General features: G+C 32.3%; 2 protein-coding genes and 1 pseudogene across 6 annotated transcripts; all 3 read left to right on the forward strand.

The window, feature by feature from the left end:
* Positions 1-498: 498 nt before the first annotated feature.
* Positions 499-13,583, forward strand: LOC111311531 (ARM repeat superfamily protein). 3 transcript variants are annotated; one of them, XM_022910978.2, is made up of 24 exons: positions 499-816; positions 898-998; positions 1,297-1,507; positions 2,072-2,153; positions 2,745-3,033; positions 3,531-3,633; positions 3,729-3,865; positions 5,168-5,341; positions 5,597-5,799; positions 5,891-6,034; positions 6,128-6,216; positions 6,546-6,693; positions 6,929-6,981; positions 7,476-7,531; positions 9,055-9,218; positions 10,364-10,554; positions 10,811-10,868; positions 10,948-11,020; positions 11,153-11,254; positions 11,381-11,477; positions 11,594-11,722; positions 11,799-12,031; positions 12,118-12,258; positions 13,310-13,583. In XM_022910978.2, the coding sequence occupies exons 2-24, from the start codon at positions 987-989 to the stop codon at positions 13,490-13,492; spliced, it is 3,072 nt and encodes a 1,023-aa protein (XP_022766713.1). In that variant the 5' UTR covers positions 499-816; positions 898-986; the 3' UTR covers positions 13,493-13,583. The 3 variants fall into 3 exon arrangements, with proteins under 3 accessions (XP_022766713.1, XP_022766712.1, XP_089613318.1); XM_022910977.2 differs by having other exon boundaries at positions 499-787; XM_089757192.1 differs by having other exon boundaries at positions 499-787; positions 5,894-6,034.
* Positions 13,584-16,648: 3,065 nt separating this feature from the next.
* On the forward strand, positions 16,649-17,937 carry LOC111310902 (uncharacterized). 3 transcript variants are annotated; one of them, XM_022910274.2, is made up of 2 exons: positions 16,649-16,952; positions 17,705-17,937. In XM_022910274.2, exons 1-2 carry the CDS (start codon positions 16,756-16,758, stop codon positions 17,775-17,777), a joined length of 270 nt encoding a protein of 89 aa, XP_022766009.1. In that variant the 5' UTR covers positions 16,649-16,755; the 3' UTR covers positions 17,778-17,937. The 3 variants fall into 3 exon arrangements, with proteins under 3 accessions (XP_022766009.1, XP_022766011.1, XP_089625005.1); XM_022910276.2 differs by having other exon boundaries at positions 17,711-17,937; XM_089768879.1 differs by having other exon boundaries at positions 16,655-16,952; positions 17,658-17,937.
* Positions 17,938-20,056: 2,119 nt separating this feature from the next.
* On the forward strand, positions 20,057-21,163 carry LOC111311534 (dehydration-responsive element-binding protein 2F pseudogene; annotated as a pseudogene).
* The last annotated feature ends 497 nt before the right edge of the window (positions 21,164-21,660 follow it).

Consider the following 21,660-nt stretch of genomic DNA (forward strand, 5'->3'; position numbering starts at 1 on the left):
TACATGTCATCTTCTACATAAGATGCTAACTGTTCAATATAAACGATCATTAATTTTTTTAACGGAATTAAGATTATTTATGTAATTTTTAAAGTAAAATAAAAAAAATTATAAACTTATTTATATGCAATAAAAATATGAAACTTATGTCAATTTTGTAAAAAAAAAAAAAAATTAAGAACATATTTACATATTTGGCTAATAACAAGGGTTGAACCCATTCCACTCGCAGACCAAGGGCGCAAGGTCCCGGTCTTCGGTGGACTGAATCCTTGATTTTCTTTTCTGCCAATCCACGCCAGTTGAACAACATGGCAAAATTGAGGAGATTAGTTCAATGACAAATTGGTGGCCCATAAATTGGTTCAAGAGTTTCAGTCCAGAAAAGCCCATGCTTGGGTCATGGCTTGACTCGGTATATGGGCTATTAGGCCCATACCCTGCCAACGGTCGAATCTAATGAATCCTTCTAATTCTAGGTTGAAACCGAAAAAACCCGTAGTCTCCACAGTTGCTTGCTATAAACGGACCGTACACTGCAAGCCCTAGTTTTCCACTAGCCAAAAAAATTATCAAAAGCTTCAAAATTTTACATTTAACTTTACCCAAATGGAGCGACGAGAAGCGCAAGAACAACAACAACAGCTAATATGGAAATCAGAGCCGGAATCAATGGTTTCAGTCACAATCGGTAGAGCCATGACTACTCTCCTCACCGCCCGTCCCAAAAAACTTCACCACTCCATTTCTTGCCTCTCCCCCGACTCCTCCAACAAACCCTCGCTCGGTATTTAAGGCTCTCAAGCGCCTGATTTTGTAAATTTACATTCCAATCCTCGTCTTTTTACATTAATTCCAATAAAAGCTTGACGATTTTTTTTAATGTTAAATTTGTAGCAACTTTGGATGAGTCGCTCTGGTTTCTTCACAAGTACGTCACAGATGCGTCTCAGAGAGACGGGACTTTGGATGAGATTCTCGTTCCCATGATCCAACACGTAACCGAACCTTTTTTATTTTTACAAAAATTTCGTTCTTTTTTTTTTTTTTAATGTTTTTGTTTCGTTTCAATCGATTAAATGTTTGAAATAATTGTAAAAATGCATTTATTGTTAACAAAATCTAATTTTTAACTTTAAATGTTTAAAATTCTAGTTGACTTTTGTATTCAAATGTATATATGTATATATATTATATATATATACATAAATATATATATATATATTACATATAAAAAGAAAGTGAGAAATGCAAAAATTACAAAGGAGGTTTATGTGTTTACTTGCTTGTTGCCAGTCATTGAAGTACAAGGACTCAAAGCATGACAGTCAACCTATGATACTTCTCAGTTGGCTTTTCCAAGATGAGCTTCTTTTCCAAGCAGTTGCGATGAATCTGGCAAATATAATTATGAGGAAAGATGATCGATTTATAGCTTTTGGTTGGTGTATTCTTGTGCGAGGGCTCATGGAGTGTGAGAGTACTACGGATCAGAATTTGGTTAATGGTAAAAGGACAAATTCTGTATTTTATTTCTATATAAGTGGTCTCTATGGTGTGGATAATATATATATGTATATGTTTTCGGTGTTTTATTTAGATTCACGGTGTTGGATAAATATACGCTCCCATTTATTTTTTTGCTTCAAAAAGAAAAAAGTGCTTTTGATACAAAAACAAACAATATTTTTTAACTTAGAAATATGATTCTTTTAACAAGAAAATGCATAATTTTAGGTTTTTGTGGAATCGTTATGTTAGAATTTAAGGTTTATTAACTTGATCATTTTTAATTGATTATGAGTTTTCTTATTACTATTTGCTTTTGCTTTATAGCAACTTTTCAAGGATTAAAAAGAAAGTAGCAAAAGGAACAACCAGACACAGCCTTCTATTCTGTATTTTGTGTTAAAGTAGAATTGATTTTCTTACCAAAATTTCAAATTTTCTGTTTTATTTAGCATGTTTCTGTTGGGAAGTCTGTGAGAATAATCTTTATTAATAAAAAATTGTGCTTTTACTTGTTACTTCTGAAAATTGAAGAAGTTTTATTTTGAATCACTGAATTCAGGAATAAAGGAGAAGTACAATGCTTTGCTGAAGATACTTTGCACTTCTATTCCACATTTATTGTGTATTGTACGTAAAGGAAGGTAGTATTCATTAAGTTTTTGGTCTGTGAACTTGAACATTATTCTGATATGTTTGATGATAAATTAAGCATCATGTTAGCTGGATTACATAGGGGTTTTGAGTTATATAATGAGGGGTAGCCCTCTCATATCCCATCTACCTTACCCACCTTTGGATTTGAACCCGAGACCTTCAAGATGAAGACTGAAGTTCTAACTGCTGGGTGTGTACCCTTGGGGCATTATCTGATTTTTAATGCTAATAGCAGTTTTCTTTTCTTAATGTGAATGGTGCTTCATGACTTCACCCATATCTGGTTTCTGTTTTCTTGGAAGGGTGATGTTTTTTTCCTTTACTAATGCCCTGAGATGAGAGATTGACATTAGGTCTACTTCATTGGGTTGTTGTGTTCCCATTGTCCTTGCTATATTTGCAACTTGAGAATTTAGAGTATTATATAGGATGACATTAGATATTTAGATGTTGTCACTATATTGGTCTAGTTTGTCAATTTACAATTTTGAAAAGTGGCAAATGGTCTTTTCATTCAGAAGGCATAAGTGATTTTGTGTTTAACCAACTCATCTCATTATTGCCATTTGTTCCTACAGCATTTTGCAGGATAAATCTGAGCTCCCTTCACGCCTTTCAGTGGCTGCTGCAGATTGTTTTTTGGCTTTAACTGAAGGGCTGACAAAAAAGCCTGATAGGCTAAGTAACAGGCCTAAATCATTGAGCTCCAGTGAATCCAACCCTCCAGTTAGTTTATTAGCATCAAGCGTTGATGAGAAAAAAATGAACACAGCTTATAAATCTTCTACAGTTTTAAACACGGGCATGGAATATTTGCTTTGGGATTATCTAGAGGATCTCATTTGCCTAGTGGAGAGACTCCTTGCTGTATGTGTTATAAGTTGGTTATTTTCATTTCATCTAATGTCTACCCTTATGCTTCCTCTTTCTGTTTCTTTTCTTTCATCACTATATTTACTTTTTTAGTATTTTGAATGAGTTTTTATTTACCTTGTGCATGGTTCCTTGGATGTATATGAGGGTAAAAAAAAAAAAAAATAAACATTCTTTAATGTCACATTAGATTTCTGAACGGTGAGTAATCTGAATGGGTTTTTATTTAACTTGTGCATAGTTTCATGGATTTATTTCTTCAGTGTTTTTATTAGCTGTTTTATTTATTGGAAAGAAGAGCCTAGCCACAAGAGATTAGAGAAATGGAAAAGTTGCCTAGAACTGAGATGACTAATTTTAATCACAATATAACTCTTGTCAAACGTGTATGCAAATATCTTCAAATTCTTATTTTCTTACATTCTAGTGAAGTATTAGCTTTATAGTCCTAGAAAAAAAAAGGATGTTGATGCATTTACTATGCACTACAGTGGAGCAGAAAAAGCCGCCCCTTGCATGCTAAAGGATTGGAGCAAGTGCTTAAGTGGTTGCAGGAGATTCAAGTGCATTATGGTGGCATTCAAGATGAGGCAGGTCCTGTCCCTTAATCGTGCTTCTTAAGCATAGTTACTTCTAATCATGCCTCCACTTTTTCATTGTGATTTACTCATTTGCAATATTGTAGGCAGGCTCGAAGATTCTAAAGACCAGAGCATTGCTACTCTCTTCATGCTGGAAGCATTATGGCATGCTATTGCACTTGGAAGATAAAAAATTTACTCAGCAGTACAAGGAATTGTTGGAACAGTACTTGTCAGGCATCCAGGTCAGATTTATCAATATTATATTTAATAATTTTATGATATTTAGTTTATGTGGTTTTATGCTTGTTGAATGATTACTTCTAATTGTTCTAATGTATATTTTGATGAAGGATTTTGTTCACATGATACATGTGAGATTTACCTTATAAAAAGGTTTGTTAAGTATGTGATTACTTGGAGTTGGCTTCTAAGTAATCTTTGTAAACACTTTTAGCACCCTGCTGACTTGGGTTTCCTGATGTTATAAAGTCAAGTTTTAGTTTGAATCTACCTCTATGTGAGACATTCTAGCTTGATGGCTTGTAGCCTCATATGCATGTGTGCAAGAGTGAAGAGCAAACAAATACACATTTACTCCTGATATCCATGAGATGGCACCTCTAATTTCTTGGAGGATTAAGAAACACATCCTATATTTTAGTAAAAAAAGAGAAGTGACCTTCAAAACTTTATGAAGAGAAATCAGAAAAAAAGGGAACTTTGGATATACAGGTTATCAAGTACACCGGAAGATTTTATTGAGCATACAATTGTAGACAGATTTATAGGTAAACTAAGGCACAAGAGAGCTTGTAACCAATAATTGGTAAAGCAATTGAAGTCACTCTTTCTTTTCCTGATACTTATGGTATTGTAAGTGGGAACTAGAAACCATATAATCATTTTAATGCAAAAATTTTTATATGAGGATTTACTTTTTCGCATTCCCTTGGTTCTTTTTTCTTACTCTGCCATGTTGTATTTTATTTTTTATATTTAGATTGTTTATTGTTTGCAATACTAATTTTTTCACTATGGTTTGCCTCCCCCCTCCCCTCTTTTTGGGTGCATATGTGTATGTGCATGCTTGTTTGGTGGACTTATTTGATGGGTGGAATCATTAGTCATTATGCCTGTAATTTACTTATTTATCTTCCAGTTATAGTTAGTAGTCAATACTATCACTGTATCACACATATTTGAGTTGTTTCTGTCTGTTTCTTTAGAAGTTTACCTGTGAAACTATTTGAAAGTTAGTCATACTAATGCTAAAGAATATTTATTGCTAGCTTTATGAAGATGCATATCTGAGCTCATGTCTAGTGTCACAAGAGTTCCTAGAAGTGGCAACATGGTTTTGATTAGAGTTCATGTAGTGTGAATGCTTATATTTGTTTGATCGAATAACATACATATCTCATGAAGTGCTTTTCTGCAGGATCATGTTTTATGCCATGATATTGATTATTTATTTTAATATTAAGTCTGCTTTGATTTGATGCGTTTGTCAAGTTGCTGATGCCAAAAAAGGAATAAAAATGCAGTACTATACAAATAACTACGATGAGGGGCATGCTGAGAGTAAGGATGGTGGTATAGAGACCAGAAAATTTTTCCTAAATTGCTTATGCCTTATGCTGGGGCGTTTTGATGGCAAAAAATTTGAAGGCATAGTGTTGGATTATGGAAATCAGATATCACATGTTCTTTTATCACAGGTAAGTTTGCATGAGGTTTTTGAAGTAATCTTCTTTAGTTAAATAAGGGCCACAAATGTCTATATCTATGACACTTTATTGGAAATGAGTTGACTGATTGTACTCAATCTTAGCATCCATGATTCTCTGGATTTGAGTACTTATCATGCAATATTATTATCATGTATAAGATACAATGTTTTAGTTACAGTTAAGGGTTGTGTCTCAATGTTGACATACTTGTACTGTTGTCTGTTCTTGGTGCATTTTGGCTAGCTTCATTGTAATGATGAAGATGTAATAGAAGGGGTTGTCTGCATATTCAAGGCTGTTATTTTTAAGACAAATAATTCATCTGGAAGCAGTCTAACTGACACCAATCAAATGGACGCTGTGGTACCATTGCTGCTTCACCTTCTTGATGAGCGAGATGCTGCAGCGAGAGCTGTTGTTATTCTCATGGCAGAATACTGTTCATTGTAAACTCTAATTTTTCATTCATTAGTTTTTGACAGCAACAAGAATTCACTGGTCTCTGTTTAAACCTAACCTAGATTAATGGTCCACCAGAAGTGCTGACGGTCACTGTCTTGAAGAAGTTCTTAAACGGCTAGCTTCTGGCAATGCTATTCAGAGAAGGAATGCTTTTGATGTCATATCAGAACTGATTCACATATCGAAAGATTCACCACATAAAGCTTATCACTCAACCCAGTATGAGATTTTGATTTAGCTGCTATAATTTGTGATTTCTCGAGTTTTCACTGTTTAGTCTCTTCATTGATCTTCTCCCTATTATTGTTGCAGGCAAGTTATAGCAAATCACTTACTAGTGTGCCTTGAAGATGAAGAAACTGCAATCCGAGAACAAACACCCAATTTGCTTCCACTGATTGGTTAGGCTTAACCACTATACTGTGACAAGTGTTAAGATGGTCCAAGTATTTTATCGTGTGTGACTTCCATATTTTATCAATTTAGCAAAATGCATATGGATTTGCATATCTTTACCGCTTTTCTTGAAAACAAGAAATTCATGAAGACTGTATTACTAAATTCTTTTCTAATGTCAATTTTATGTTCTACAATTGGTTTGGGTATAAGCTGTATGAAATTAATCATATGCTTCAATATCTTGACAAATGTTTGTTTACTCTTAATTCTTCTACTGAAGATTGATGATTTGAACGAACTTGCTGTATGACTGAATTAGCTCTTTTTGCAGACCCATCATATGTGTTGCCTGCATTAGTTCATCTTGTTTGCTCATCAGATGAAAAAGTACAACCAGCAGCTAGTGAAGCCTTCATTAGAGTGCTCAAACATCATAACCAGAAACCTGAAGTTATGTGCATGCTACTTGACAATCTTAGGTATCTTGCTTTCTTATTTAACTTTTACCTCCACAATCCTCAACTTGAAATCAATCAGGAATAAAGAAAAGTTTCATTTCCTTCATGAATGTGTGCATGTAAACGTGCAAGAATGTGGTGATGCATACATGCGGTTTCTGGGAGTCTCTAATAACCTGCAAATTCTACTTCTTAATAGCGTTAAAATAAACAGTTTTGGCTCTTGTTTAACATTAATCTGCTCAACTCCTTCCAGCAACCTCAGCCAGTGCCTTACTGATGCAGAAGCTGGAGCATGTATAGGGAAAGGTGTGTCTCTTACTGTTTCACTTCTTAACTGTTTTAATTTCTTCCCAATTCATTGTTGCAGAAACAAAGTGCTGTTGGATGTGTTTTATGGATTGCTTTCACTGTCTTTAATTTCTGAAACTAAGTCATTGATGCAGAATTTAAGAGCTGTGAATCTAGTCGTCTAATATTTGTATGGATGTCTGTGTATTATGAATTGTGTCGTATTTCTTTAGTATTCTGACTGCTACCTCTGTCTTGTTTAAAACATTAAGGAAGTGGACTTTGCCATTTGATAATGCTTATATTTTTTGTTTGGATTCTGAATGGAATGTTTGAAGCCTCATTTTTTTTTTGTTTTTCTCCTTCTTTGTCTGCTTTTCCTTTTAACCTTCTTGTTGATTAAGCATCAACTATTCAAACTTGAGCATTCTATTTCTTTGCAATTTTCATTAGTTTCTTTGGACTATAATACTATCTCGGATTCATTTTATCTCTTTATACTGTTTTGGCAGGATCAAATTTAGACCGTGATAGAGTGCTAAGGCTGATCCCAGAGTGGTCTAAAACTGTAAGAAATGAGAATGATAATGCTACCCTGCATTAGATGTATATTTTTCCATGATATTTCCCTTTTTGAGATGCATTGAGATAATATGGTCTTTTAAGAAGAGATACAGAGACAGGATATGTGAAGTGCTAGACTTTAGAGCTACAGGTTTTCTCAAGAAAGTATGATTTGAAATTGCAATGAAATATTAACAAATACATAAGTACATAAATTCATATTTCCTGTCAATTTTTTATCGAGTTGAAATTGCAATGAAATATTAACAAATACATAAGTACATAAATTCATATTTCCTGTAAATTTTTATCAACACAAACACACACACACACACACACACATACATGTGAATCTACAGGCATATTTCCTGTCAGTTATCTACTACTATTACTACCTATATAGATAAAAATATAGTGAATTTTTGTTTTCTGAAAAAAAAAAAGGGAAAAGGAAGGAGGAGATAAAGGGTGAGACAAAAGGAACAATCTGGTTTCCTAGGAACTTGAGTACGTTTCAAGGGAAGACTTTATATCGTTGAGAATGTTTGAGTTACTCACTCAAAACTGAATCTAATATCCACACTTATTCCCTGGGAGCTTCGAGTGGGATATTTCTAATTTTGAAGTATCTGTCATGTATATCCCTCAGCATGTTTGTGTGCAATCTATTGAATATTATATCTAAAGGCATTGAAGTGTTTGTGCATCATGGCTTACTGGCCTTTCTTATTCCAGAGGAAAATTTTTGTGTAAACTTTATGACTTTGTATCTTTGGCTTTTGCTAATATCTTGGACCGTTACTGCCTAGTAGCAAGAAATTGCATGTCTCTTTGTTGTCATTTTTTGGGCGTAATGTCTATATGAGGAAAAAACTGGTCTTCTAATGCCATCAACATTTGTTTTCTTTTTCATATTTATGTTTTTCTTCCTGACATGAGAACTTGACTACAATGGTTAGTGGAATTGCCCAAACAATTTTCTGGCGTAGTTACTTCTTGCGACTTATATTTTTTCATTATAGCCATTGAATGGGAAGAGGATGGTATGATGGTATGAAGTCCTAAAATTTGAGGACCGAGACACAGAGACAAGCATGCATGAGCATGCAGCAGACACATAAATGCAACCATTGATGTATGTGCATGATGATAACTAAGCTGATATTAGTACTCAATTAAAAAATATTGTTGGTCGATCGAGTTTAATACTTTTTGAAGCTAAAATAATATATTTGCCTTGCTGGTCATAGAAAATATGGCCATGGACTGGGCTGAGATGCATATACTGGACCCAACTTGTTTGAAATGAAATTTAATTTAGTTGGTTGAGTTATTCCAATTGCTAACTCGAATGTGATGGTCAGTTATGTTCTTTTTGTTGGTTCTGTACTATCTTACCTATTCACATGCATGTATCATTTTGGTCTATTTCCTATATGCATATCCGTCAAATTGGATGGTTGGAGCTCCATTTTATGTGCCAGTATTTGAATTATTTAATTTTCTTGGTCTTCTGATATATTTTAGGTTCAAGACTGGAACGCATTAATTGGAGCCCTGCTAGACAAGATGTTTGCTGAGCCATCAAATGCTACTATTGTCAGGTTTTTGAGTCACATAAATGAACAGTTAGCAGAAGCTGCAGATTTAGTCCTTTGTCGTGTTCTCTTGCAGATGAAAGGACAGAAAGGGTAAGTACATAATATAACCCAAACTATTTCATGACATTTTTTTTGTCTTAGCTTTCTAAGGCTTGTTTTAACGTTAAAAAAGAGTTAAAGTATAGTGTTTAAGGCTGATAGCATTGTAGCCATGATTATCCATGTGGTGCCCAAAAGTATGTAGGAAAATAGGCAAGTAGGTATTTGATATGATAGGAAAAGCATGTGTATCTTAAGAAAATGTTCACATAAGGTTGGGGTAGGTATCATAGCAGTTAGGGAAGACATGACCTGGATATGGTGGAGTTTGGACTGATAGGCAGATTATCAGGGTGTGGAAGGGTGTAGAGAATAAATGAAATTAGGGAAACAGGAGAGTATTATTTGTAGAAGAATGTTTGAGAGAAAAATGAGAGTAAAAATGTCATTTGGTGAATGGTTCAAGTAGATATGCATATAGTTACTGGGCAATCTAACCAATGAGATTTCTTTATAATGTGTCTTGGCCACACAAATAAGAATACATAATGAGACCACCAAGATATAGAACGTTTGGGCACATAAGATAAAACTTAAGAAAAAACAAGTTTGTAAGTTAACATACTTTAATGTATTGACTACTTGTTCTCTAATAATGTTTTATTGTATGTTAAATGTTATGTAAACTAAGTAGCATGAACATTTTAAGAACGGGGCTGTGCCTATATGTGATACTGACACTTGTATGATACTGCTGGACTAATATCTTCACTTACTTGAGATCTGTAATTTCCTTGACCAATAACCATTGATGCATGCTATAATTTAAGGGATGTTTTGGTTACAATTTTTTTTATTTTCAACATTTTACTGGAGAGAAAAACTTCTTGCAGTCAGCAGGTTTATTTCAGCATTAGGAGCTTCTAATTGTTTTTCTTATGAACTTATATTGTAAATTTTCACTCATTAGCTTCTTTAAACAATTGTAACAATTTCTAGAAGCGAAGAGGTTAGAATATTCTACTTGTTAATAGAATGTTTTCTTTTTTTCCAGTTGTGGATCATTAAGGAGATTAATTTATGTATTAGATAAGCCCTGTTGTATGGAACACGTTTGCTTGACATCTGAAAGGATTTACTCAATGGTTGATCATGCTGTTGTCTTGTATGAACCATTCAAATTTTCCCTCTTGTAGGATTGATGAAGATTTCTTCTCTAGATGGGAGACAAGAACATGTACGAGTGATGACTCCATGAGAATGCAGCAATCTTTGTTTGAGCGACTTTGTCCACTACTCATAATTAGGCTGCTTCCATTGAGAGTATTTAATAATCTCAATTCCTCTGTGATGTATGGTCATCTTCATAATCTGTCTGTTATGCATGGTATCTTCTCTTCTCTTCCCATGACAATCCAAGTTGTTCTACTCAACTCTTTTTATGGAATGAAGATCTGGTTGACTCAATTGCTTTGTGATGCGTTACAAAAATTAAATTCTATCCATTCCATTTATTCATGAAAATGTGATAAAATTGGATAATTGCTTATTATTTATACCCCTTTTCTTTAAAAAGAAAAATAAAAAGAAAATAATACCATGAATATAACTTTTGATTGATCTATTATTTTATTCTATTGCAGAATATAGAGATGTCAGCGGCATTGATGATAACAGTGTTGTTGCTTTCCTTGTAAATAGGTTGATCCTTGACAATGAAATCTAACTTCTGTAATCTGATTTACATTCTCCTGATGTCTTGTTATTTTCCCCATTTCAGCGCATTTAGTAAGTTTGAGTTTGAAGATGTAAGAAAGCTTGCCGCTGAGCTTTGTGGGCGCATTCATCCTCAAGTACGCAACAATGGCTTTGCTTAATTATTTGTTATCACTTCGTCTTTCCTTGACATATTCTGAAAATTTACATAAATATTTTCTTAGTCCTTATATCGGGATTTTTGTCTTATTTACCTCATGGTTTTTAAGGTTCTGCTTCCACTTGTTTGCTCGCAATTAGAACATGCTGCAGATTCTCAGGATATATTGAAGATTAAAGCTTGCCTCTTTTCAGTCTGTACATCCCTTGTGGTAGCCATCTTCTCCTCTTAGTAGATATTTGTTACAATATGGTGTATTCCAGTGCTTCTGCACTGATTTGAGCTTATCTTTTCCATTCAAGCTGTAGTTAATGCAAAGGTTTCTTCTTGCTTCTAGGTAAGAGGAATGGAGTCCCTTTTGCATCCTTTTATCCTTCAAATCTGGAGAACTATTGAAGTGATATTGCTATGGCCTACATCAGATGGAGATGAAGGTACTTAACCATGCAACTGATCAATTCTCCTCCTTACCCCACCCCATACTAGAAATGTCTACTGATTTTTCATTTAATACTTAAGATTACGTCTACATTATTACTTTTGCTCTCAGTTTCCAAAGCACAACATGGTTGCATTGATTGTTTGGCACTGATTTTATGTGGTGAGTTGCAAGCTCCTGAATCGTTTAAAGACTGCACCTCATGGAGGAGCTACATTGTTGGGAAGAAAGGCAATTCTGGTTGGTATTTTGTTCTTGATATGAATATTTATGTTATACAATGGGGAAGATATCACCTCTTTGGCCTAAATTGTAGGGAATGCTACCTCCAAGCTCTATGCCCTCAGATACGTGATCCATCAATTAATAAATGATAAAAGTGAACATAACCCTGGCTCCAAGTTGCGGGATGAAAACTGTGAACCAATTCCTGTTTCTTTTCGTCTGTGCTTGGCTAATGTTCTCATCAGTGCTTGTCAGAAGATATCTGACTATGGCAAAAAACCCCTCGCAAAGACAATTCTTCCATGTCTAATTGATTCGGTTGAGGTACTTTTGTCTCTAAATTTCTTTCACTTTCAACAACTGAGACTGATCTTCTGACCTTTTCTTCTACATTGGGTCAAATTATGTAGGTAATAATGCAACCAGAGATTAGAGCTGCGTGCATCCAGGTTCTGTTCTCTGCCGTGTATCATCTGAAGTCTGCAGTTCTTCCTTATTCCTGTGATCTTTTCAAACTTTCTCTAAAGTTCCTTGGAAATGGATCAGAAAAGGTATCATAACCTCACTATTTTCTTTTGATTGAATGTATCATTATCACATAACCTCACTGTTGTCCATCATTTTTAGATGCTAGTATATGGTCACTTGCGTTCCACATTGATTTATATTTTATTTTAAATATGTATTATTGATATATTTTTAAACTATAATAATAAAATATAAATAAATAAACTTTTAAGTAATAAGTGATTTTATCAATAGAATTGCACATCCTTAAATATTATAGTCCCTTTTTTTTTTTTTCAAAATCAAGATATTTTATATGAAACGAAAATCTTAATTACAAAGTGAAAATTTTCATTAAAAAATAAATTAAAATATGAAGATGTATAACTATTTTCGAGTATACTAATATAAAAACATTGTTAATTAAAGGACAAGCAAACTGATTTTATTGATTTGAGTGATTGATTTAGTATATTTTGAACTCAAAAACCCATCCTCTTTGAAACCAATAAACTATGATTATAAAACAAAAAGCAAAAATGCCAAGTAATAACAATAATAATTAAAAATATATAAAAATGACATGACAGTATTGAAATATAACGAGTTAAAATGCATTTTTTTTGTCAATTCAAAATATTATTTATATCCATGCTTTTGTATAAACTATAGATTATAGATGAACTATTTCTCTCGTATGCTTGGGATGTGGCCTATTTCATAACTAAATGCCTTACCTTGAAATCTAGCTGGTTTCATATCGACGGGAAGTTATCTCATACTAGGAAAGAACATTGTATCTGGAAATTTAGTAATCTCCTCTATGTTATCTTTAAATGTTACTATTTGACTTGTACGGATCTATTTCAAGCTTATTTTTTATAGAGGTATTATATCATGCTCATATATTCTAATTGTTTTTTAACTTGATTCAAAAGGGAAATGTTATGGGAAGCAAAAATAATAATAATAATAATAAAAGCAAAAACGAAAAACTAAAATTTTCAATCTTGCTGCCCAACAACTGTGTTCTTTCTTATCCCTGTCTCATTAGAAATTTAAGCTGGTGTTGATCGGCCACTTGATTTTCATCAGGAAAGGATGGCTGGTGCGAAGCTGATGGCTTCTCTTATGGCGAGTGAAGATTCGATTTTGGAGACTATATCTGGTGGATTACTGGAAGCAAGATCTCTACTTTCAGATATATCTATGACTGACCCATCATTTGACATTCAACAAGTTTGTAAAAAGTTGCTAGCATGCATAACTTCTGCATAGGAAAAAGAAACATTACCATGAACTAGACTAATACTTGGTTCATGGGTGTATAGTTTATCCACGAGCAGAAAAATTACGGAGCATTCAAGAATATCAATCTGTTTCTGCCACAGCCCAGCTTGGCCTGATTCAATACTCCAAACACTTCTTACCTGCCTCAACACTGCAAGGGAGCTGTTTTTGATAGACTACTGCATAAATCAAAGGGTAAGCAATTGCAATGAGGAAAAAAAATAGAAACAAAAAAAAAAGCAAAATAAAAAAAAATATAAGGAAGACTAGATCGTTTTAGGGTTCTCTGTGTATCCTTGATCCTAGAGCCAGAAAGTGGTTGAAATCAACCAATCCTTTGGTGGACGGCAGATTTTTTATTCTCAAGTTTCAATTTGACCTTAATTTAAACGCATTTGCTCTCTTTAACAACACAACAGTGCACGCTAGGACTTTGGTTTTTAGTTTGTCGCTGAAAAATGGTTAGAACTTGAGAGTTGAAATTGTTGAATAATTCAGATGTGGGATTTAAGCTATATTTAAAAAATAAAAAAAATAAACAAAAAATAAAACATGTACCAACGTTTTAATATTGTCTGTGGAATTAAAATTTTACTTTGATAATGTATCAAGTATTAATGTTTTAAATTTTGAGAGGAGCTAATTGAATTTATGAAAGGGAAGAAAATAACTTTTTATTGTTTAATCCAATATTATATTATTATGTATAAAAACTAAAAGAAAATTTTTAATTGCATTCGGGTCTGAACATTGAAAAAAAATCTCTTTTTACTGAAAATTTAAGGGCAACTTTTTTTTTTTGTAAAATTAAAATGCAATAAGAAACTGAAGAACAAGGAGAAGCCTTAACATGCAAATTATTTTACCAAATGAATATAGTGCTTCAACAGACAAAGACAGCAAGCAAAATTGACTTTATTGAATGTTTATCACTCAAAAAATTTGAATGAATTTTCTAGAATAATTTTTTCATGATTTGATCCAGATGACAATGACACATGCGAATTCTAATGTTGAACGTTTACTGTCATACTTCGAGAAACATGTAAAAATATATAGGAAATTCAGTTAAATCTTTTTTTTTAATCAATTCTAATCTTGAAGGAATGAAATTCTAAATTGAGTCTTTGTATTATAATTGTAAAATATAAATCAATTATAAGTCAAATATTTAAGTACATTTTTTCTTTTCTTTTATTCTAAAACACACTAAATATTAAATGAACATAAAATATTTCTGTTAAAGTTATTTTTAAAATACATTAGATTGATTAGATTTGTTTAAAAATCAGATTATTCATTCAAACTCGAAGATCCATCTAAATTTAAAAAAATTTTGAATAAAAAATTAAAATTCATTAAATATATTTGAACATAATTTTAAACTTATTTAAATTTCAGATTGGATTTTAAAAGAATTAAAATTAGAATTCGATCAAAATAAAAAATATATAATTACAATATTATAATTATATCGGTATATATTTATAATTTTTTTATATTTTAATTTTTAAAAAAATAATATTTTTAAAAAAATTTTATTAGATAAATTAAGTTTAAGGAGTGAGTTTGAGTTTTTTTTTTTTTTTAATTTGAGTTAGATTTGAAAAAATTTTGAGACTTGAAATATAAAGTAGCATACAGTTTAAACAAATATATGAGTTATTAATATCATATATAAATTTGTTCTGAATCTAATTCAATTCGACTCATTAACACTTATAAAATTAATTAAATATATAAATTAATTTTAAACACATTAGTAAAATTTTTAAAGTGTGATTTTTATAACTTTCATTTTTCTAAACAAAGCAATAGATTACCTCTAATTTCATCTAATTTCGGTCAGCCTTTGCTTAATTTTTTTTTATTACCTCTTGTTTTGTACACTTTTCATGGGTTTATAGAACGAAACCTTTAGCTTTGGCCCCCGGTATTAGATTTTTTCCGTCGGCAAATTAGAATTTTAAAATTTATTAATTTTAAAAATGACTGAAATGATATAAAAATATAAAAATATATAATTTAAAATTTTAAAAAAATTATAAATATTTAATAAAAAATATATATTTTAAATATAACATATCAATATAAATTATAACACAATAAATTTAATATTTTACAAATACTTTATATGAAATAGTTAAATCTAACCAATTTCATTATTTTCTACACTTATGTATAAATATTTTCGATTGAAGACTAAATAAAACCCACTTTTGCTGCATTCTTTTTCGATTTTTAGATAAGATAGAAACAAATGGTCATAAACAAATAAATATATGTATGTATAACGAATTAAAAAGTGACACATATTAATTTAATAATTATATAATTGATTTTTTATGTACATCTTGTATGAACGTATGTCAATTTCGTCGATATATAAAATAATAATTTATTAAAAAAATTAATATACCCTCTTTAATTAATTCTACCACTCATAAGAAATACATATTCATACATTATTTGTGAGTAATCAAATTGATTATCGATAATCAATTTAAAATTTTGTTTAATTTCGTTTCACTGTAATTGCCTACTAGAATTTTGTTTCATTTGTGTGAAGATTTGTTTTGCTTAATTTTTTTCCAAAACAAAAGAAACATTTGATACAACAGCTTTATATGGATCATGGAGCAGTATGGTAATTGTAATTAAAAAAAAAAAAAAACTAAATTATTATTATTGAATAAAACAGGGTGAAAATTATTATTAAATTTTGGGTGTACCAATCAAATTTTGTCACATCAAAATCAAATGGGACAAACATGGTAATCTGTCTAGCAATTCTTTGTTTTGGAAGGTAGCAAAAAGACCAAATTAATTATTATTATTATTATAATTTTGGTAATTTAAAAAAGCATAAATAAATTGTACAATTGATTAAAATTCATTTAAAAATTGATTGAAAATAAAATTAAAATAAAATTTTATGATAAAAACATAAACAAATGATGAATTAATTAAACTCCAATGAATGTATGTAAGTCTAGCAATTTGCTTTTTCTAACTAATTCATTCACTTATAAAATATTAAAATTATTGAATTGCATTTCCGTAGTCATTAAAATAAATAAAAAATAAATAAAATAATTTCCCAGGCCCCAACCGCCATTCAACTATCATTCAAGCTCCCCACCTCAATTATATATATTTTCTCTCTTTTTCTTTTTTTAACCCAAACAAAACAAAAATTTAAGAGAATTAGATTTCGGGTCAAACAAACCAATCAAGAAAAAGCAGAGCAAATGCTGCAACTGTTTTTCGCGGTGGCTTTCTCGGCGGTGCCATTGACCCTCTACGTGCCGCCGATTCGAAGCCTGAATCTATTCGTCGAGACAATCGAAGATATGCTCCGACAGACAACCTTGTACACACTCAGGGCTTATCCTCGTATCCGCCTCGGGTTTTCTCGTATCTTCGGCTCCATTTTTCACTTGTCTAGGTAGATTTCTTCTTTTTAAATTTTTTTTTTCCTTTTTAGTTCTTTTTTTTTCTTTTCTTTGTACTTTTTTTTTTTTAATTTTCCTTCTTGTTGTGAAATTGGGATGTTTTTGGAGATGGTATACCTGAATGTGTTGAAATAACCTGTGATTATTTAACATTTGTCATATTGGGCTTCTCTTAAAAACCCAAAATTTTCTGATAAATTTGTTGTCTTTTTTATTGGGGTTCTGTATTTTCTATTGCTGTGCTCATGATTCATGAAGGAAACAAATATTTGTTTTTTTTTTTTTTTTGTGGGTTAATTTAATTACTAGTGAGTATGTTTTATCAGGGATTGTTTTTATTATTGTTAGTAATTTGTTTCATTAATTCTGGCTATGGAAGGAAGAAACATACACCAATTAATCTATCTTTGTTTCTTCTTGTCAGAAAAAAAATCGTTTTTCTTTGTCCTTTTGGCTTCTGTTTTTTTTTTTGGCTTTTCTGGACAAATTCAAGGTTGATTGGTGATTATTGTACATTTTCATTACCCTATTGAGTACACCTATAATGATAATCGTAAGTAAATATGAACAAAAAATGGTTAAATGTATTTAAAAATAGTAGAGGGAGGCAAACCGCAAAAATCCAACATGAACTCATTTGCCATTTCGCCTCTTTGGTACTGCAAATTTCTGATGCTGTAAGCTTTCAACATGATTAGTTCATCATTGGGTAAATCACTTCATTAGGACATTTGGGTTGTAAAAGTTTCAGCCATACACAACTTGCTGGAAGCCCTAATGTTGAGCAGAGGAATTTGCTGGAGAAATTCAAGGATTGATTGTTGAGAACATTGCATTTGGCATCTTCACTTATCGACTGTTTTGGAACTTACCAGATTGTTAGGGTTTGAGGACAGCAAATACAGTTAAATCATTGCATTTATGATTTTGCTCAGTTTTATTCCAGAACTAAAAGTACAGAACTTGACAACATCACTTTGCCATATTTTTATATATTATTCTCTTTTTATTTTCTGCTTTCTTTTTTACTTAAATAACGTTTGGTATCTTTTGTACAATCATATTTTTTTTTATTCTTTGATTAATCCTAACTTACCAAACATAGGCTAAAACTAATCCATCCAAATGTTTTATGAATGAATTGTCACCAGCCATGTCTATATTGAACTATACCACACAATCACAAACAAACAAAAAAGGATATTTGAAAGAGATAATAGAGCTCCTTAATTTGAAAGATAATGACATAGAACTTATCCAATTTATAAAATGACTATGGGCCGATTTGGATGCAATTTGGATAATGCTTTTACTTTTTTTTTTTTTTAATTTTTTCTTTTAATAGAAAATAGACAGTAAAAAATAAAAAAAATAACTGAGGACAAAAGACAAATAGAAGGTAAAAAATAAGAGCACCAAGAAAATTTTGATTTTTTTAGCCCCTTCACGGAGTGCTATGAACTCATATCCTACCTTAATCCTTACCACTTTGCTTGTACAAATTACAGGTCTTGGTTACAAGAAACTACGATAGAATTCAGGCACGAATTAGATACAAAATAAGCAAATAATAAAGTATGCTAATTACTTGCTAACTTGAATGTTTAGATGGGATTTATTTATATGTAATTAACCATTAATTATCCAAAACATGCTATGTGATCATCACAATCCATCTCGATCACATATATATATATATAAACACACAAATGCATGCAGGCAGTAGTAGTAAATGACTTGAGTAATAGTAAAAACCAATTCAACAAGTGAGATGCTTTAGGAATATGGAAAGGAAGCAGAGCATGGGAAAAAAGTGAAGGGAGTCCCGGGAATCAGGTCATGAATGGCAGGAAAACATGTGAAGCAGTGATGGCTCGTGAAAGTGAAAAATGTTGTGAGGTGGGATGAGCAACACTAGAAAATACAAAATCAATCCTCACAGAATCCGAGGGAGATTGCCAGGCCAAGAACAACCGCAACGTCCACTGCATTTTCTTGCTCAAAACAGTCAACCAACTTGAGATTAAAAAAGAAAGAGAAAAATTGTAGTCACCACCACAAAACTATTAATGCATTCTCATCACGTTTTGTCTTTCTTGGGAGGCCAATCAGCAAGACATGAATGGTAAGCTTAACTATGTCTTCTTGTTTACATGGTTGCCACAAGCTATATGCATGTGTGTTTGCTTACTGTTTCCAATGTATCGTAACTAACGATCAAGAGATTGTTGGTTGAAAAAAAGAGTTTGAGACATATTTTAAAGCTTTGAGTTCGAGTTCAAGCAACCCCAACCCTTAACCCTAATACATATATAAAAAATTCCAATTTATTGTAGATATATTTTTTGTTAAAACACACATTTACATGTGAATTATAGGAATGGGGCTTTTAATTATATAAAATTGAATTGAGGTGCCAAATCCATAGATTTCATGTAGAACCTTTCAGGTGGTTTATTTAGGTAGAAGTAGTAGGGAGACTTTTTAGATTTCATTCTCTTAATCCTTTTTACATTACAGACTTCTTTATTTAGCTTGCAAAATGGGTCAAAAAATGGTAAATAATCCAACAAATGCAATGTTATCTATTGGAAAAGTTTGAGACATACGTTTTATGGACTTCTAATTTTTGAAGTTGATTGGCTATATTAATCAATAATATTGTTAGGAATTTGTTATTTTGTCTAGTTTTCTTTTACTTTTGTTTTTTAATTGTAAAAAAAAGAATTTAAACTCGATTTATTGACCATAATATATATTTTTATTATCGAATCAATCTTATGTTTGTTTAATATTATAAATAAAAATCTATAAAAATTTACTATTTTTTTGCACTTGAAGTTGTCCATAATATCTTATCATCAAAATTAAAAGTTTAGCATTTTATCAATATTATCAACGGATCATATGATTATTGGTATGATTAATATTTTTACTCATTATTATCCATGATTGAAGAACGCACGCTCCCTTCGGAAATTCCATGTTCTAAAGCATGTAGCAATCACTGAAAATAATTCAGCAAGAGGTAACAAAATGGTTAAAATATAAACCATTGGATTTGAAAACTTATCTAATTAACAATCATTAACGGTCACATGGGGTTGAAAGCTTTTCAAGGAACGTGAAAACATTTAAACCAATTAAACTACGCTTCCACTCCCTACATATCCCGCGCCTTTCAACCCTACTTCTCTTGACTCACTCTCTTCACTCCACAATCAACTTGCTCTTTTCCACTACTGCAACTCCCATGGAAAGTTACAGAAAATCGCCATTGAAGCCATGGAAGAGAGGTCCAAGTCGAGGCAAAGGTGGCCCCCAGAATGCTTCATGTCAATACCGTGGAGTGAGGCAGAGAACATGGGGCAAATGGGTGGCAGAAATAAGAGAACCCAAGAAGAGAAGTAGACTCTGGTTGGGTTCTTTTGCCACGGCTGAGGAAGCTGCTATGGCTTATGATGAGGCTGCGAGGAGATTGTATGGCCCGGATGCTTATCTTAATCTTCCACACCTTCAACCGATCTCGAATTCTCCAAACAAACTGCCCAAGTTCAAATGGATTCCTTCCAAGAACTTCATCTCAATGTTTCCTTCTCGTGGTTTGCTTAACATGAACGCCCAACCTAGTGTTCATGTTATTCATCAGAGGCTCCAAGAACTTAAGAAGAATGGGGTTTTTGGTTCTTCAAGCTCATCTTCATGGGAATCAAAAACTGATATTCAGAATATTATAGATGATAAAACCCCTGGAGAAGATCCTCAAGTGAAGGAGAAGGTTGTTGAAATTTCATCAGATAAAATGGCGGAAGCATGTGAGGACAAACCACAGATTGATTTGCATGAGTTCCTTCAGCAGCTGGGAATCCTGAGAGAAGAAAAGCAGTTTGAAGGAGCTGATACTATAGAAAGTTTAACAGCAACAGATTCTTCAATAAAAGATTATGATGAATCAGCTGCCTTTGCTGAGAATAGCTTCGTTTGGGATGCTATGATGGAGATGCATGGAGTTGCTGACTGCCAAGGAGCAGAGGCCAGCTTCCAAGTTCATGATCCTCAAGAAGAGTTAACTTTTCCCACTACTATTTGGAACTTCTAAGAGCAGCAGTCAATCTTGGAAGAACCTAGCTTCACTGTAGGTTTTTATACATTTTCAGTCGGCATTTGAGCTAGCTAGAGATTTGATGCTAGTTCTAGAAATGTTTTAAGGCTGTAAATTGTAGTATTTCTATCCATTGCTGGCAGAAGAGATCATACAAGAAAATAGCTTCGACTTTTATAACAAGAGAGTGAAAGGAGAGAGCCTATGGTAGTATTTAGAGGCGAAAGAATATTTTGGAGTGGCAGGAGGTTAGAAGCTAATTATTCCAGATAGCGGTGGGAGAGTTGTTTTCCAACCAATGTGTCTGATCGGAACAGATAAAATGTCTTCTGTCACCTTTACTTTATTGGACTAGTTTGCTTTTCTGCAACTCTACTTCTTTCCAAATCAGGAGCGGATTCCTAGACAGCGCAAGAGTGTACCACCAAAAGTTAAAGCATCTAGCATAACATGATAGGTAGAAGAAAATTAAGTTGATCGAACAGTTCTGTTGGTGGGGGGCTTATTTACAGGACCAAACTAAGGAACAGTAAGAACTGAACATCAGTGATTAAAAACAATACGAATAAATAATCAAGACAAAAAGATACACCTGAAAA

Source organism: Durio zibethinus, chromosome 1 (genome assembly GCF_047325235.1).
Source record: "Durio zibethinus cultivar Kanyao isolate XHJ-2024 chromosome 1, ASM4732523v1, whole genome shotgun sequence".
Lineage (NCBI taxonomy): Eukaryota > Viridiplantae > Streptophyta > Magnoliopsida > Malvales > Malvaceae > Durio > Durio zibethinus.

Coding starts and splice junctions, on each gene's coding strand:
- LOC111311531 (XM_022910977.2), top strand. CDS start 610: ATGGAGCGACGAGAAGCGCAAGAACAACAACAACAGCTAATATGGAAA. Junction 6,694..6,928: donor ATGCTACTTGACAATCTTAG/GTATCTTGCTTT, acceptor AACTCCTTCCAG/CAACCTCAGCCAGTGCCTTA. Junction 9,219..10,363: donor CAGATGAAAGGACAGAAAGG/GTAAGTACATAA, acceptor TCCCTCTTGTAG/GATTGATGAAGATTTCTTCT.
- LOC111310902 (XM_022910274.2), top strand. CDS start 16,756: ATGCTGCAACTGTTTTTCGCGGTGGCTTTCTCGGCGGTGCCATTGACC. Junction 16,953..17,704: donor TCCATTTTTCACTTGTCTAG/GTAGATTTCTTC, acceptor GGGTTGTAAAAG/TTTCAGCCATACACAACTTG.